The 19,093-nt window shown below is 43.5% G+C and overlaps 1 protein-coding gene and 1 pseudogene across 2 annotated transcripts; one reads left to right on the plus strand and one right to left on the minus strand.

Annotated features, from left to right (window-relative positions):
- Positions 1-7,415: 7,415 nt before the first annotated feature.
- On the minus strand, positions 7,416-10,953 carry LOC127930096 (4-galactosyl-N-acetylglucosaminide 3-alpha-L-fucosyltransferase 9-like). Of its 2 annotated transcripts, none has more exons than XM_052519293.1 (2): positions 10,823-10,953; positions 7,416-9,718 (listed from the first exon to the last, which is right to left on the minus strand). In XM_052519293.1, exon 2 carries the CDS (start codon positions 9,711-9,713, stop codon positions 8,667-8,669), a length of 1,047 nt encoding a protein of 348 aa, XP_052375253.1. In that variant the 5' UTR covers positions 9,714-9,718; positions 10,823-10,953; the 3' UTR covers positions 7,416-8,666. The 2 variants fall into 2 exon arrangements, with proteins under 2 accessions (XP_052375253.1, XP_052375255.1); XM_052519295.1 differs by having other exon boundaries at positions 7,416-9,734; positions 10,823-10,946.
- Positions 10,954-15,879: 4,926 nt separating this feature from the next.
- Positions 15,880-16,828, plus strand: LOC118381022 (4-galactosyl-N-acetylglucosaminide 3-alpha-L-fucosyltransferase 9-like; annotated as a pseudogene).
- The last annotated feature ends 2,265 nt before the right edge of the window (positions 16,829-19,093 follow it).

A 19,093-nucleotide genomic window follows, 5' to 3' on the forward strand; every position in this document is an offset into this window, starting at 1 on the left:
ATCCCTCAGCCCACCCAGACTGAGAGGTTTGGCCACAATGCAGATCCCTCAGCCCACCCAGACTGAGAGGTTTGGCCACAATGCAGATCCCTCAGCCCACCCAGACTGAGAGGTTTGGCCACAATGCAGATCCCTCAGCCCACCCAGACTGAGAGGTTTGGCCACAATGCAGATCCCTCAGCCCACCCAGACTGAGAGGTTTGGCCACAATGCCGCGGCACCCAGCCAGCCCTTTGTGCCGAAGCAGAGGAATGGGAAACAGATGTCACATAAAATACCCTGGCAGGGGGTTTGTTTATTGATTCATTTGTTGTATTTACTCCCTTTAAACAAAGCTGGATTACTGCGCAGTCAAATGTGCACTGCAGTTGTGTGTGTGTGTGTGTGTGTGTGTGTGTGTGTGTGTGTGTGTGTGTGTGTGTGTGTGTGTGTGTGTGTGTGTGTGTGTGTGTGTGTGTGTGTGTGTGTGTGTGTGTGTGTGTGTGTGTGTGTGTGTGTGTGTGTAAGAGAAAGAGAGCAAGAGTGTGGAGTGTGTGTGTGTGTGTGTGTGTGTGTGTGTGTGTGTGTGTGTGTGTGTGTGTGTGTGTGTGTGTGTGTGTGTGTGTGTGTGTGTGTGTAAGAGAAAGAGAGCAAGAGTGTGGAGTGTGTGTGTGTGTGTAAGAGAAAGAGAGCAAGAGTGTGGTGTGTGTGTGTGTGTGTAAGAGAAAGAGAGCAAGAGTGTGGTGTGTGTGTACGTGCATTCGTGTGTGTCTGTTCGTACAAGTTTGTGTTGTGTGTGACATTCGAACACAGTCTACCGGTGATCAACAAGATGTCGACGACAAACACCATTTCCCTGTTTGTAACTCTTAGCCAAAAAGCGTTGATGTGATGTGATAGCTGCTGGGGAGACGATACCAACCACTATGACACTGGTGTTCAGCTAGAAGTTCACAGGGAAAACACTGACGTAATAAGCCCCAGGGCCTGCGGTTAAACTGCACATTTACTGCGGGGTCTGCTGCAGGTGAAACTTCTCTACTTCTCTCCTGTGTCCACTGAGAGCGTCCTTAGCTACATCCTCAGGTGCTCTACACATCTGAAGTGGAGGACGGAGAGAAGAGAGGAGAAGAAAAGAGGAGTAAGATCTCTCCAGTCTCCTGGCCCCACCTGGAGTGACTCATCAACATGATCTGTCTATTTTTATTTTGAGTTTCTGACACCAATCTACTGTAATGGAGAGGAGACATTTCCTCTACCTATTCCCTAATTGCACATGGTGAAGTGGGAGCAGGGTGCTACTCTGTTTTCTCCTTCTCAAGAGTTCATAAGTGCCAGTTCTTCAACTCCTAACCTATCTAGGAGCAACTTTTAAATAAAATAAACATTTTGAACAACCGAATTCCTCTCGTCACTCAGACGACGTCTGTCCAGCTCTTCCGTTGTGGCTCCCGGCCTCCCACTCTGCAGCCAGCCCACTCTGCAGCCAGCCCACTCTGCAGCCAGCCCACTCTGCAGCCAGCCCACTCTGCAGCCAGCCCACTCCGCAGCCAGCCCACTCCGCAGCCAGCCCACTCCGCAGCCAGCCCACTCCGCAGCCAGCCCACTCCGCAGCCAGCCCACTCCGCAGCCAGCCCACTCCGCAGCCAGCCCACTCTGCAGCCAGCCCACTCTGCAGCCAGCCCACTCCATTGTAGCCACCACTCTGCAGCATTCTGCTCTGCTCCCGCTGAAGTCACAGAGGTTGATAGCTGTCTCATAACTGTCAAGCACTCACTTTCACCACGCCGGGTTGTCGGTGGCTAGCTAGACGCAGCATACCTCAAGCTGTTTTTACCCATCAGCAGGTAGAGGGAGGAAATGAAAAAGCATGTGTGACGAATTGAGGGTGAGGGTGAGAAAGCAAGCAAGTGGAGGAGGAGAGGAGATGGAGATTGGAGGGCAGCGAGGAAGAGGAGGAAGGTGTGACGAAATGCCGAGCTGCGGGGATCGGGAGACCTGAATCAGCACTCATGCAAACGCACCGTGGTGTTAGCAACCCCCCCCACACACCTGTAAACAGCCACCCAGCATGTTTGTGTTTGTTGTGGAGCTGTGAGTATCTCCCATATTGCGGTGTCCTCCAGGCTACAGGGGGCTGGTGGAATAGAGAGGCCCCCTGTTGCGCACAGAGACTATTACATGGTCTAACAGAGCTCAACTAATAACCTACACCAGATCATCCAATTCCCACTTCCTCCTTTACAGATCATCACCTATCAGAGGAGCTGGGGCACTCCTACCTCTCTCTCTCTCTCTCTCTCTCTCTCTCTCTCTCTCTCTCTCTCTCTCTCTCTCTCTCTCTCTCTCTCTCTCTCTCTCTCTCTCTCTCTCTCTCTCTCTCTCTCTCTCTCTCTCTCTCTCTCTCTCTCTCTCAGCAAGAGGCTCTGATGCAAAAGTGTCCATATTTATTTACAATGCTCAATAGGTGATAGGCGGTGACGAATGTTTCCCAGACTTACTTCTCAACCAAACCCAGTAAGCCTAGAACAGGCTTACCCTGTAGCTTTCATAGCTGTTACAGGTTGGGGGTGTCACTGGCTCAAGCTGCCTCCCGACTTGAATTCCTCCCTCACTCTGTCTGTTTGTGTTTTATTTTGATCCCGTCTGCTGTTTGTTGCTGTTAATCTGTTTGATTAGCTGTCAGGGAGCTACAAAACAACATTTCACTCCAAATATGTGGTTTTGGTGGTTGAGGACATCTGTCCCTTCTGCAAACATGATTCACACACAAATTCACAAAAATCGTAAGGCCAAGCCTACGTTCAGGTAACTGACAAAATAAAGGAAACACTGGAGTAAATGAAGGACACAAAGTATATTGAAAGCAGGTGCTTCCACACTGGTGTGGTTCCATAGTTCCTTAAGCAATTAAAACATCCCATCATGCTTAGGGTCATGTATAAAATGCCCATTTGCCCATTATTTTGGTTACCTTGGCTAGAAGAAGAGATCTCAGTGACTTTGAAAGAGGGATCTCAAAGGAGCATAGGGGGTTTAAAGTGTGTGTGTGTGTGTGTGTGTGTGTGTGTGTGTGTGTGTGTGTGTGTGTGTGTGTGTGTGTGTGTGTGTGTGTGTGTGTGTGTGTGTGTGTGTGTGTGTGTGTGTGTGTGTGTGTGTGTGTGTGTGTGTGTGTGTGTGTGTGTGTCACCAAATCTCAAACCAGCTGAACACATATCGGAGATTCTGGAACGGTGCCTGAGACAGTGTTTTCCACCACCATCAACAAAACACCAAATGATGGAATTTCTCAGGGTAGAATGGATCCGCCGCACTCCAATCGAGTTCCAGACACGTGTAGAATCTATGCCAAGGTGCATTGAAGCTGTTCTGGGAGCTCTGGTGGCCCTTTGTTTCGTCAGTTAGCTGTACATACACTCCTCTGATCACCACCTGGTTGTGTTCACTCAGGCACCTTTTTTTATTTGTGTGTGTTTGTAGGTTCATGTTTGTATGTGTATCATGGTTTCTTCAGGGGTTGGTGGGGGCCCGTCCAATCAAAATGAGCTTAGGGCCCCAAAAGAGCTAGAACCGGTTGACACTGTCCCCATTTGAGGTATTAGTGCTGTTTATATGCATTTGATTTGCTTTGTGGACAGTTGTTTTTTGTGTCTATGCCTTTGTCCTGCTGGTGGTGATTGAATCAATGTATTGACTGACCTCCCAGATAAAGAAAGATGACACGTGAACATCATTGTATTAAACAGTGCAGTCGTGTATTGACTTTTTAATGTTGCTGTTGGACCCAGGCAAAATGGCTCACTGATTGTGTTTTAGATCAGAGACAGTGGCAGCTTCTAAAATGGACTGTTAGGGTCTGCTTCACTGCTTTCTGCCAGGAACACAATGAACCCAACACAACAAGGACTGTCTGGGTAGGGAGGGGGGAGAGAGAGAGTATAGGAGGCTGGTGGGTGGAGCTGTAGGAGGACAGGCTCATTGTAATAGCTGAAATGGAATATGGTTTCCATATGTTTGATACTGTTCCGTTACAATGAACCCATCCTCCTATATCTCTTCCCACCAGCCTCCTCAGAGAGAGAAGGAGAGAGAGAGACATATTCCCCACAGATCACAGTGTGCCGTCGCAACAAGATCTTTGGCCCCTTGCCATGAGAAAAGGGAAAACAGTGGAGTGCAAACATTGTAAATACAACCTATATTTATCTACCTGCACATTGTTACAACACTGTACATAGCCAATAATATAACATTTCAAATGTCTATATTCTTTTAACTTGTGCGTGTAATGTTTACTAATGTTTCCTTTGTCTGTCTGTTCCATTTGCTTTGGCAATATAAACATATGTTTCTCATGTCAGTAAAGCCCTTTGAATTGAATATGAGAGAGAGAGAGTGTGTGTTCTCTGTACAATCAAACCAGGCATTTACTAATCTACCAGAGAGAGTTCTGAACTACACACTAAAGCATGAAATAGATCAACAGAATATGACATGTAATGAGATGAATATGAAAAGGGAGAACGGAAACAACCTGTTCAAATTGTATTATCCCACGTAATGTCATGTAATCATCCAACAGAAGTGTTACTCACTGTCAGAGGTTGCTGATAACATTCTAAACAACACGTTGCATTAAACCATAGGTTTGCCAGGATGGACATGAGAAAGAGATGTGATTCGGTGAGGGGGGTATTTTGGGGGACTGTACGTGAACATCACTTGGGAAGTCAGTGTGTAGCACCAGTCTACATGGAACTGTAATAGTTATAGTAGGGGGAGGTGCATCGACTGACTGTCTGCTGTTTCTTCACCGAGCTGGAACATTTTACCATCAGACAAATCTTCCTCCCCCACTCACACACACACACACACACACACACACACACACACACACACACACACACACACACACACACACACACACACACACACACACACACACACACACACACACACACACGTCAACCCTCCTTCCATTGCCTCACGCCTCCATTTTTTTCCCTCTCCATCAACTCCGTGACACTCAGCAGTGAGCCGTGACATTAGAGAAAAACAGAGAGGGTGGTAGAGAAAAGAGGGAGGTTGGGGAAGTAACACACGAGAGGGAGAAAGTTGAAAGGGAGGAGAGAGCTAAATTTACAGCAAGCAAGCGCTCGAGAGAGAGAGTGGTAGAAAAGAGAGTGAGGGACATGTGATTTCTTCAATGTCAGGAGGTGACGTGGGGACGGCTGTTGCTGGGGGTGAAGGAGCGGTGAAGCAGCAACTCGATGGCCCACAGATCTGATGAGGGAGTGGTCCCCTTGAAAGAAAGAGCTCAATAATTTACAGCCAAGCGGGGGAAAGAGGGAGAGAAGAGAGCAGCAAGAAGAAAGGATAACAGAAGGGACTGGTGGGAGACAGCCATCAGTAATGGACAGGTACACTACGTGACCAAACATATGTGGACACCTGCTCGTAGAACATCTCATTCCAAAATCATGGGCATTATTATGGAGTTGGTCTCCCCTTATCTGCTATCACAGCCTCCACTCTTCTGGGAAGGCTTTCCACTAGATGTTGGAACATTGTTGCTGGGACTTGTTTCCATTCAGCCTCAAGAGCAGTAGCTAAGTTGGGCACATGTTGGGCGGTTAGGTCTCGTTTGCAGTCGGCATTCCAATTAATCCCAAAGGCATTCGATGGGGTTGAGGTCAGGGCTCTGTGCAGGCCAGTCAAGTTCTTCCACACCAATCTTGACAATCCATTTCTGTATGGACCTTGCTTTGTGCACAGGGGCATTGTCATGTTGAAACAGTAAAGGGCCTTCTCCGAACTATTGCCACAAAGCCGGAAGCACAGAATCATCTACAATGTATGCTGTAGCGGTAAGATTTCCCTTCACTGGAACTAATGGGCCTAGCCCGAACAATGAAAAACAGCCACAGATATTATTCCGCTATCAAACTTTGGTTCGTACTATGTATTCAGTCAGGTAGCGTTCTCCTGGCATCTGCCAAACCAAGAGTTGTTTGTAGATGTATTCTACCTCTATTTGAAAACCACAGAGTCAGTCCCTAGACGCATGACTAAATCTCAGAGTTAACATTATCACCTATCTCATATGTGTTACCACATAGTGAGGTAATGACGACATCAATATGGGAAATTAACTGACATTAGTGGAGGTCGGAGACAGAAATTGACCAGAAATATAGAAATAGGAGGTAGAAATAGTGATATTCTAATAGTTTCCATGACCAAAACATAATGAAACTTGCGGAAGAAGAAGAATGTAGGGGTTTTCTGTATGTACTGTACAGTTAATAAAGCATTAGAAGGGATCCTTCAAAGGCCAAGGGGAAGAGAGAGAGAGAGAGAGAGAGAGAGAAAGAATGGGTGAAAGTTGTAGACTTAAGAGTTCTTCATGATGCAGTCATTTTACACTCATTCCCAGGGCCACATTCTATTCTCTACATTTGAAAGAGCCGAAGAAAATTTCATGGAGTTGTTCATAAGTTTGGGTGATTATAGCCATAGCTAATTAGCGGCAGGTTTCAATTAAACCATTAAGCAACAAGCTAATCTCCACCATTTCTCCAACCTCTCATTTGAGCTCAGATCTTCATTCATTTGACAAATGGTATTCATTTTCTCACATATATAAATATTCATATTCACACTGATGCAAATGGTTTTTCAACAATGTAACATGCATGTGTACAGTGGGGTTGCAGTGCCATCTTGTGGTCGCCAGGTGTACTGCAACGTATTAATTTACGTCTTTCAACTTCCTTGGGTGGCAGTAAAGAGTGGTGTCTCATACTAACCCATTGTATTGTATTGGAACAGGTGTGTACACTGGGTTTAGTAAAGTCATTGTGCTGGAGACCACTGTACTACATCAATCTTTCTTTTCCTAATTCATACACTGAATCTCTGAGTCTGTTATCAATCCCTGTTGCCTAACAGTGGAGCGAACAAGGTCCCTCAACGTGTGAAAATACATGACACATTCATTGTGACAACCTAGCAACCATAGTACAGTAAAAGGCAATTGCCTAACAACTGTTGACAGTGCAGGGAGTTCTACCTGTATATGAGCGAGACGTACCATACATTACCCTTTATCACGTTCCCAATCAAGTGGTTTAGAAAAAGCAGGACTGATCGCAGTGGATTCTCTCACAGAGTCTATTCCAGTGACCAGAGGGAGGAGAGCTATAGTACCTTCAACAGTAACCAGACTTTCTCAACAGGCATTACAGTTCAAAAACAAATCTCTCTCACAGTAATGTTAATAGGGTCTTTCCACCAATTTGGTGCCTTTTGAGAAGTGTAACTTGGGCAAAAATAACTTTTGATTTCACCTAATTTTAACAGTCTGTCTAAAAGAGCACAAAATACATTTTACCCCATCTAAAAAAAAATGAAAGACTATAGTAAGGGCCTATTAAACAACCCCAAAAAGTAACAGGGCTGATGATTATTTCTTAAATAAGCCAGACATCCACTTGTGACAGGGGAACGGAAGGTTGGTGCGAAAGGGAATGGCAATTGAATGAAAGCCTGTCTGAGTAACAGGGTTGACGTGATCTGCTCGAATAGTTTCACCATATTTCACCATACCTAAACAAGGCAGTTAACCCACTGTTCCTAGACCAGTTCACCCACCGTTCCTAGACCAGTTAACCCACTGTTCCTAGACCAGTTAACCCACCGTTCCTAGACCAGTTAACCCACCGTTCCTAGACCAGTTAACCCACCGTTCCTAGACCAGTTAACCCACCGTTCCTAGACCAGTTAACCCACCGTTCCTAGACCAGTTAACCCACTGTTCCTAGACCAGTTAACCCACCGTTCCTAGACCAGTTAACCCACTGTTCCTAGACCAGTTAACCCACCGTTCCTAGACCAGTTAATCCACTGTTCCTAGACCAATTAACCCACTGTTCCTAGACCAGTTAACCCACTGTTCCTAGGCCGTCATTGAAAATAAGAATTTGTTCTTAACTGACTTGCCTAGTTAAATAAAGGTAAATATTAAGTTCAGTTCACATAACAGGGTTGACCTTAAAATGAGGGACAGACGTAAATGAATTACATGAAATAAATAAATCTTCAGAGATTACTTTGTCCAAGTACAATAACTATGGCTTTACAATGATGTTGAAACTTGGAGAAATTTGGGTATTAAGTGGGTTAAAATGTTCCTAGAAGTGACACAGGGTTGATGGAGGGACATGTCAATAGGCTACATTTTGGCACTTCAGCAAGCCTTTATACATATCTGATTTATTGAATTATCCATTGGGTCTCTATTAAAAAGGGCACTTTGTTATAACAGGCTTTTAAAATGTAATATTAGTGCAGAACATTGTGCACCAATATAAAAAGGATGCGAAAGGCACTCTTTTAGTGGAACGACCCAATAGTAAACAAGCATTGTATGTCACCATCACACTGTTTTCATCAGTTAACATGTGGTAGAGCAGTAGCGAAGAGCACAGAAGTAAAACATATATAAATATAACTTGTAACACCCCATGAATTGTTCAAGTGGGGGAAGTTCGGTGAATGTACTTTAATGAAATATCATTTTTGGCACTTCTGCCGTTGTGTAAAAGATACATATTGCTCAGCCCCCCCTGACTATGGAGAAGTGGATATCGTTCATTTGTAGTAGATTTGCTCCAAGTGTCTCAGCATCACTCCTCCCAGAACCATTTATAGAGCTCAGTAACCATCCGATTCTCAGGGTGGCCTCTGATGTACTCACAGCTGTTGCAGGCATTCTGAATGGGGAAGTTGTTGATACGGACCGTGTGGATCCTCTGCCACTTGAAGTATTTACGGTACATCTCCTCATTCTCGTCCAAGAAGAGGAGGTGTTTGGCCAGGGCTCTGGGCGAGCGGAAGTCATCCACATGGATGAAGGAATCTCCAGGGATGAACTTCTCATAGTTCCCTCTTGTCGGGCCCATGACCACAGGAACTGCGCCCAACTTGAGAGCGTTATATAGTTTTTCTGTGATGTAGTCCTTATGGACGGAGTTCTCAAAAGACAAGTAGAATTTACAGCTGGCCACGATCATTCTGTATTCACTAAGAGATACCTTTTTGTTGAAAGGGTTCCCGTAGGTGTGAATCCTGATGAATTTGCGCAGCTCCATGTAGTACCAAGTCCTCTTGTGTTCTCGGTTCCAGTTGCTAACGATCCAACAGACCAGTCGGTTTTTATGCGGGACAAACTCCTCCCTCTCTTCAGTCCGAGGGACGAGAGATCCATAAGGCATGTTGATGTCTGCATCCTGCCTGTAGTTCAAAGTCACATTAAACAGATCTTCCAAGCCAGGTATTCTATTCGTGTGTGCCGGCGATTCGAAATTCATCCACACCCATTTCTGGAAGGAGGGCCGTGGTTCTTGGGGCAGGTTGGATAAATCCTCTTCGATTTCTCTGTGGTGGATGAGAACGGCATCTGCTTGACTGTACAGCTCTCTGTCCACTGTCAGATGACAGCCTTCGATGTTGTACAAGGACCTGCAGGAGTTCAGTTTAAAGGGATGGTCAAAGGGCCAGTGCCAGACCAGCACGGTAACATCCTGTTTGTGCTCCGCCTGGAAGTGCTTGGCCAGGACAGGGAGCCAGGTGATAGCAGGTCGGTACAGTAGACAGGTCAGCAAGCAGCCCAGCAGGAGAATGCCCATCAGGCTCCGGTGCCCAATTCTACAATTTGGTCCAAGACACGTCATTTGGCCTGCCAAAAGGAAAGGCTGTTCGTTTATAAGTTTATTAAGAAAAGGCTAAATCTAATCACTATTATTGCATGTATTCGTAAAGTTGACAATTATTATTTTAGCACGAGGAATACTGGTCAATCATAAACTCAGACCACAGACAGGTTTTAGGGTGAGGGCAGACATCTGCTGACGAGGCTAGTTCTCTATCAGCGGACCATTTCATTGGTTCACTAGTCATGCATATTATGTGGTTGTCATAACAGTAATCAAAGTCAATAAGACAAGCTTAGGTTTCTGTTAGGTTAGTGACTTCTGAAGTGACTGAGGCAGTGGTTGTCACTAAGATCCAGAGTTCACAGGACATGCTTTCCATCCAGAGAAACAAATTAGCCATGTGGTCAAAACTAAACAAATACTCTGGATACTTATCCGGGCTATTGTGTGTATAGAGTCCACCCTCTGAACCAGAATATACCAATAACTATTGAGGATACAGTAAGACTATTGAACTAAGGGGTCATGGGACCCAATGTGTTGGGGGCTGTGATTTCACCCTTGCCTGGGGCAATTAACTACAGGTTGCAGGATATGTAACCTAAAAGGGCTACTAATGAGAGGACAGGTTCTACGTAAACATACTACACAGTCAAATAAAGACAGCATGTTATACAACGGGAAATACCAGAGTAGACAATAAATTACATGGTAATAACAAACCTGTGTGACTGTTTTGATAACAAGTTGCCATAAAGCCAGCTAATATTTAAATACATGAATATAGCTATGTAGGATCTACACACACACACACACACACACACACACACACACACACACACACACACACACACACACACACACACACACACACACACACACAATCTGATAAAACGTTAATTCCAATGTTTTCTGTTTCGATCTTGTTGGTTAAAAGAAACACAATCCTTTTTCTAACAACCAATGATACAGACTTGATCAAATACAAACAGATTGGAAACTCAACACTAAATCAGACAGACAGACTCCATTCAAACATAGAGAACTGCTCCATTCAATAATTCATATCTACACCACATTCCACACTGCTCTTCAAGGAAATAATATACTGGGTGAAGGGTGCTTACCTGCTAGCTCTGAGATTTGGCTTTGAACTTAAACAGAATGATGTTGCTAGCTTTGACTAAAAGCCACACCTGACACCTAGCTGAGTCACATTGCAATCATGTGCCTCCACAATGTTGAGTGAGGATAAGCCTAGAACTGGTGTGCTACTACAGGCAGAGGGACAGCCTCTCCAGCCTTTGCCCTTCATGTCACACCTTAGACACACTGCCCACTTCCCTGCCGTGTGCAATTTGTCAAAGAAATACACACCTTCATAATGTGCTTAGTTTTGTCAATGTGGGTTGGAGAGCGACCCTCCTGTAGGTTCTCACTCCTGCCCCAGAGTTGTAAATAACCTGGTGCAGCTTATCAACCAGATAATTATTAGAATCAGGTGCTCTAGATTAGGGTTGGAGCGAAAACCTACAGGATGATAGCTCTCGAGGAACAGGGTTGGAGAGCCCTAGTATATGATGTGTAAGTAGTGTTATGAAATGTAAATACTATTTTAAAATACAATGCATATGTGTAAAGCAGTGTAAATATCAGAGGAGGAAGTAAATACTCAAAATATAAAATACTCCAATACCTTGACTTTGTTGTCCTTAAGTAATTTTGCCACAACTTTGGGAGTATGCTTGGGGTTATTGTCCATTTGGAGACCCATTTGCGACCAAGCTTAAACTTCCTGACTGATGTCTTGAGATGTTGCTTCAATATATCCACATCATTTTCCGTCCTCATGATGCCATCTATTTTGTAAAGCAGTGGCTTCTTCCTTGCTGAGCGGCCTTTCAGGTTATGTCGATATAGAACTCGTTTTACTGTGGATATAGATACTTTTGTACCTGTTTCCTCCAGCATCTTCACAAGGTCCTTTGCTGTGGTTCTGGGATTGATTTTCACTTTTCGCACCAAAGTACACTCATCTCTAGGAGACAGGACTAAAAGGGAACTCCCTCTGCAAGTGATTTGCTGAATGTGCAACCCTAAAGGAGAGCTGTGATTGGTTAATTACCTTTAATAATCTATTCAAAAGTACCAGAGACCCAACTCTGGAAATGTTACATGTTTGAAGATTATTATTGTTCCAAACAATATGTCAAAACATTTGGTGCCATATTATTAGCACACAATGATTACATCAAGGCTGTGACTCCACAAACATTTGGTGCCATATTATTAGCACACAATGATTACATCAAGGCTGTGACTCCACAAACATTTGGTGCCATATTATTAGCACACAATGATTACATCAAGGCTGTGACTCCACAAACATTTGGTGCCATATTATTAGCACACAATGATTACATCAAGGCTGTGACTCCACAAACATTTGGTGCCATATTATTAGCACACAATGATTACATCAAGGTTGTGACTCCACAAACATTTGGTGCCATATTATTAGCACACAATGATTACATCAAGGCTGTGACTCCACAAACATTTGGTGCCATATTATTAGCACACAATGATTACATCAAGGCTGTGACTCCACAAACATTTGGTGCCATATTATTAGCACACAATGATTACATCAAGGTTGTGACTCCACAAACATTTGGTGCCATATTATTAGCACACAATGATTACATCAAGGTTGTGACTCCACAAACATTTGGTGCCATATTATTAGCACACAATGATTACATCAAGGTTGTGACTCCACAAACATTTGGTGCCATATTATTAGCACACAATGATTACATCAAGGTTGTGACTCCACAAACATTTGGTGCCATATTATTAGCACACAATGATTACATCAAGGTTGTGACTCCACAAACATTTGGTGCCATATTATTAGCACACAATGATTACATCAAGGTTGTGACTCCACAAACATTTGGTGCCATATTATTAGCACACAATGATTACATCAAGGTTGTGACTCCACAAACATTTGGTGCCATATTATTAGCACACAATGATTACATCAAGGTTGTGACTCCACAAACTTGTTGGATGCATTTGCTTTATAATGTCACACCCCCCAGGAATGCTAACCTCCCATGTAATTGTAATGGTGAGAGGTTAGCATGTCTTGGGCCTTTTTTCACCCAACTTTTAATCTAAATCCAATGACATGGCAACATTTTCTGTTGATTTCAAGTTGAATTCATGTTAGTTGAAATCGCAACCAAATGTAAATTAAACTAGACTTTGAACTGACATCTGTGCCCAGTGGGTGGGACCAAATTTGGTTTATATTCAAAATTGGGATGACTAGGTTACCTAGACTTTTTCAATCCAAAAAGTATTAACTGGGATTTTATTAGGCATACAGTTGCATAGGGACTACACTATGCCAATCTGCATAAAGCAAGCTCAGCCTTGTGAGTTGTATCGTCCAATCCTGTTGTTTTCTCTGTGTCTGTGCATAGTAAACTCCACCAGTCCTTCTTTGAAATATAATTCATATGAACAAGTCTCCTCGTCTGAGTCTGCTCTTGGGTTCACCTGCTCCGCACCTCACATGAAATGAAATCAACTGTCATTATTTTGTCTCCTAACAACTATAGAAAAGCTCAGCGTATTAGTGAGCAGTTATCTACATATTATTCCTATAACTGCATTCTCCCTGTTCTCCTCTTTATCTCAGTGAGACGTGGCTATTGTTGAGCAGAGGACGTCTCACCTGGTTGTGTTTCTACTCCCCATTCAGCACCAGGTATGTTTCCCTCGCCCTTAATTACCTAAGGATATGGACATGACCTGGTGAACAGGACCTTGGTATTTGCCTCCTTTGTATTCATTAGAGCAAAACGGAAAATATGCATTTCTTATTGGACAAGTTCAGTCTGTTTACCTCTGTTTGCTTTAGGGTTGCAACACTAACATAACAGGGAGGCTTTGTTTGAACAAGTCTATGCGTTGTTGAACTTGAATAGGCTCTAACTGTTATATTAATGGATTGTGTGTATGACGAGATGTAGGGTGTTTTAATGCTGTATAGCAGGGGTGTCAAACTCATTCCATGAAGTGCCTATTATCTAGAAGTTAGTTTTTTACTTTCAGTTATGCCCTGGACAACCAGGTGTATGAGTTCCTTACTAATTAGTGACCTTAATTCATCAATCAAGTACAATGGAGGAGTGAAAACCTGCAGAAACTTGGCCCTCTGTGGAATGAGTTTGACTCCTGTACCGTATAGGATCAGTGAAATGACTGATTATGGACACATCTCATTGTGGTGATTGCATTTATGACCACCATTGCTAGGAAATTACATGCATTGTCAGGTAAGAGACACAATTGAGGACTGGGCCTGTTGTTACAGTATTTAAGTCATCCTTTTTGTTCTGGTAGTGTATACTGAACTGGCAGAAAATAAATGGCGGACAGTGGTACGCTAAGCCAATATAAATGTTTATGCCTTTTCCTAACCTCACTGAAACAATAACCCTCATTCCTAACCCTAACCTTAAATCATTTAGACCCCTATGCCTAACCTTAAATCATTTAGACCCCTATGCCTAACCTTAAATCATTTAGACCCCTATGCCTAACCTTAAATCATTTAGACTATAGACCCCTATGCCTAACCTTAAATCATTTAGACTCCTATGCCTAACCTTAAATCATTTAGACCCCTATGCCTAACCTTAAATCATTTAGACCCCTATGCCTAACCTTAAATCATTTAGACCCCTATGCCTAACCTTAAATCATTTAGACCCCTATGCCTAACCTTAAATCATTTAGACCCCTATGCCTAACCTTAAATCATTTAGACCCCTATGCCTAACCTTAAATCATTTAGACCCCTATGCCTAACCTTAAATAATTTAGACTCCTATGCCTAACCTTAAATCATTTAGACTCCTATGCCTAACCTTAAATCATTTAGACCCCTATGCCTAACCTTAAATCATTTAGACTCCTATGCCTAACCTTAAATCATTTAGACTCCTATGCCTAACCTTAAATCATTTAGACCCCTATGCCTAACCTTAAATCATTTAGACTCCTATGCCTAACCTTAAATCATTTAGACTCCTATGCCTAACCTTAAATCATTTAGACTCCTATGCCTAACCTTAAATCATTTAGACCCCTATGCCTAACCTTAAATCATTTAGACTCCTATGCCTATGTAACGGATGTGAAACGGCTAGCTTAGTTAGCGGTGCGCGCTAAATAGCAATTCAATCGGTGACGTCACTTGCTCTGAGACCTTGAAGTAGTAGTTCCCCTTGCTCTGCAAGAGCCGCGGATTTTGTGGAGCGATGGGTAACGATGCTTCGAGGGTGACTGTTGTTGATGTGTGCAGAGGGTCCCTGGTTTGAGCCCGGGTATGGGCGAGGGGACGTTTTAAAGTTATACTGTTACACCTAACTGTCACACCCTGACCTTAGAGCTTTTTTATGTCTCTATTTTGGTTTGGTCAGGGTGTGATTTGGGTGGGCATTCTATGTTCTTTTTTCTATGTTTTTGTATTTCTTTGTTTTGGCCGGGTATGGTTCTCAATCAAGGACAGCTGTCTATCGTTGCCTCTGATTGGGAACCATACTTAGGTAGCTTTTTCCCACATGGTTTTTGTGGGTAGTTCATTTCTGTTTAGTGTTTTGCACCTTTCAGGACTGTTTTGGTTATTCCCTTTGTTATTTTGTGATAGTGTTCTGTTATAATAAAGAAAGCATGAACACTTACCACTCTGAGCTTTGGTCCGATGATTCCTCTTCTTCAGATGACGAATACCGTTACACTAACCTTACGTTTTCATTCTGCTGGTTGAATATGCACTTCCTTTATGTTTGGTTATTAATCTCTTTATTGTCTCTTATTGAAACAATTGATCACTTTCATTGTTTTACTGTGAAGTGTGCTGCAATTTTAAATGCAAAGTTTGATTTAATGCAATTTGAGTTTGGGATCAAATCCCTTTAAATTCCTGACTGTTGAATTGGACAAGGAATTCCTCCGTAAGAGTCAAGTGCAATTTGTGAATTGATTAGACTGTAGTTGGAAGTGAACTTCTTTCCTCAGAAGGAAACCCTGAAAGGATTCGTTTTGTATATTTACATAATCTATAAAGTCATCCATGTCTTATTTTATTTTCCAATGTCTGATGAAGCCAACTCTCAACGCACATCATTATGTCTTCATCGGCATTGTGATCGGCTGTGCCCTAACTATGTTCTACAATGGGCTGTCACCATGCCATACAAAGGTACAGTCAGAGGCATCAAAAGATCTCTCTCCAGTTCAACCCAGGTCACAAGACAAAGACACCATACTACTGGTCTGGTTCTGGCACTTCAAATATCACTTTGACCTCACATCCTGCAGGTCAAACGTTCAACATCGAAGGCTGTCATCTGACAGTGGACAGGGAGCTGTACAGTCAAGGGGATGCCGTTCTCATGCAACCACAGAGAGATCCAAGAGGATTTATCCAACCTGCCCCAAGAACCCCAGGCCCACCTTCCACAAATGGGTGTGGATGAATTTTGAGTCGCCAATGAACACACGTAAGACATCTGGACTGGGGAAACTCTTCAACGTGACGTTCAACTACTGTTGGAATGCTGACATTAATGTGTGCAAGAGATTAGTCTTCAAGAACAGTGAGATTGAGGAAGACCTACCCATTGAGAAGAAGGTTACAAACTGCTGGATTGTAAGCAACTGGAACCATTATTAGGGTCAAATATGACCAACTCCTGAGCAAGTTCATAACTATCAAGACATATGGAGCCCACTTTAATAACAAGCAAATTATTAATGAAGAATATACAAGCACAGTGGCCAGCTGTAAATTCCACTTGTCATTTGACAATACGAGAGAACACCCTGACTATTTGACTGAGAAACTGTTCAATGCCATGAAGTTGGGTTCTGTGCCAGTTGCCCTAGGACCGCCTAAGCAGGTTTATGAGAAGTTCATCCCAGGTGATGCCTTTGTCCATGTGGATGATTTCTCCAAACCGGAGAAGTTGGCTCAGTATCTACAGAGCATAAGTGAGGATGAATACTCTAAGTTGTTCAGGTGGAGGAAGTTCTTCAAAGTTAATTGATGTGTCTTTCCTATTAACCATGCCGGTCGACCGTGCCAATTTGTCCATCAGAAACAGCAATACCAGGTCACAACCAATCTGATCCAAATGGCACTGGGGTTAGATGGATGAATTGTTTTAGCAACTGAGCAGATTTCTGCCTGATCCACTTTAGGCTGCAGCCTGTGAAGCCTAAGCTAAATTGGAATGAATAATTTCTAACAGGCGTATGTAAATAGTGGTGGAAACTGCAGTAGACTAGAGCTTATTTTGCTTGGACATACAGTTCATTGTAATATGACATGTCTATGTTAAACATACCTAGAGCCAAGAAACTCAATATTAGGTCAAAGGTGATTGCCTAAAAATGTTAGGCTATTCTGCCCTACAAGGGCAAAGTGCAGTAAAAGTGCAGTAACTGCAAATTTGTCAAATACACTGCTCAAAAAAATAAAGGGAACACTTAAACAACACAATGTAACTCCAAGTCAATCACACTTCTGTGAATTCAAACTGTCCACTTAGGAAGCAACACTGATTGACAATACATTTCACATGCTGTTGTGCAAATGGAATAGAAAACAGGTGGAAATGTTAGGCAATTAGCAAGACACCCACAATAAAGGAGTGGTTCTGCAGGTGGTGACCACAGACCACTTCTCAGTTCCTATACTTCCTGGCTGATGTTTTGGTCACTTTTGAATGCTGGCGGTGCTTTCACTCTAGTGGTAGCATGAGACGGAGTCTACAACCCACACAAGTGGCTCAGGTAGTGCAGCTCCTCCAGGAAGGCACATCAATGCGAGATGTGGCAAGAAGGTTTGCTGTGTCTGTCAGCGTAGTGTCCAGAGGATGGAGGAGCTACCAGGAGACAGGCCAGTACATCAGGAGACGTGGAGGAGGCCATAGGAGGGCAACAACCCAGCAGCAGGACCGCTACCTCCACCTTTGTGCAAGGAGGAGCAGGAGGAGCACTGCCAGAGCCGTGCAAAATTACCTCCAGCAGGCCACAAATGTACATGTGTCTGCTCAAACGGTCAGAAACAGACTCCATGAGGGTGGTATGACAGGTGGGGGTTGTGCTTACAGCCCAACACCGTGCAGGACGTTTGGCATTTGCCAGAGAACACCAAGATTAGCAAATTCGCCACTGGCGCCCTGTGCTCTTCACAGATGAAAGCAGGTTCACACTGAGCACGTGACAGATGTGACAGAGTCTGGAGATGCCGTGAAGAACGTTCTGCTGTCAGCAGACCGGCATGACCGGTTTGGCGGTGGGTCAGTCATGGTGTGGGGTGGCCTATCTTTGGGGGGGCCGCACAGCCCTCCATGTGCTTGCCAGAGGTAGCCTGACTGCCATTAGGTACCGAGATGAGATCCTCAGACCCCTTGTGAGACCATATGCTGGTGCGGTTGGCCCTGGGTTCCTCCTAATGCAAGACAATGCTAGACCTCATGTGGCTGGAGTGTGTCAGCAGTTCCAGCAAGAGAAAGGCATTGATGCTATGGACTGACCCGCCCGTTCCCCAGACCTGAATCCAATTGAGCACATCTGGGACATCATGTCTCGCTCCATCCACCAACAGACTGTCCAGTAGTTGGCGGATGATTTAGCCCAGGTCTGGGAGGAGATCCCTCAGGAGACCATCCGCCACCTCATCAGGAGCATGCCCAGGCGTTGTAGGGAGGTCTACTGAGCCTCATTTTGACTTGTTTTAAGGACATTACATCAAAGTTGGATCAGCCTGTAGTGTGGTTTTCCACTTTAATTTTGAGTGTGACTCCAAATCCAGACCTCCATGGGTTGATAAATTTGATTTCCATTGATAATTTGTGTGTGATTTTGTTGTCAGCACATTCAACTATGTAAAGAAAAAAGTATTTAATAAGAATATTTAATTCATTCAGATCTAGGATTTGTTATTTTAGTGTTCCCTTTATTTTTTTGAGCAGTGTATATTTGATCTGTTGTAATGGCCAGGTATATTCTCTGATTAATGTGATATTTAGTTTCCTGACACAAGAACAAGCAAGTCGATCAGAATATTTCATGAAGTACCCAAAATTGCTCTCTGTCTAGACAGAAAAGACTTTGAAGTCAGATTTTGCTGTTACTTTTTTACATAGCTACTGCTTTTGCCTTTGAGGGCAGTATTGTGGGTTTGCTTTGTATTGAAATAACATTAGTGTATACTTTTTTATTTTATGTATGTAACTTTCTTCATTTAAAATGTGTTTGAAGGCATTCTGTTGTGGGAATAAGTTGAGAATGTGTTGGGAGCAGGT

This window comes from Oncorhynchus keta, chromosome 5 (assembly GCF_023373465.1).
Source record: "Oncorhynchus keta strain PuntledgeMale-10-30-2019 chromosome 5, Oket_V2, whole genome shotgun sequence".
Lineage (NCBI taxonomy): Eukaryota > Metazoa > Chordata > Actinopteri > Salmoniformes > Salmonidae > Oncorhynchus > Oncorhynchus keta.

Coding starts and splice junctions, on each gene's coding strand:
- LOC127930096 (XM_052519293.1), bottom strand. CDS start 9,713: ATGACGTGTCTTGGACCAAATTGTAGAATTGGGCACCGGAGCCTGATG.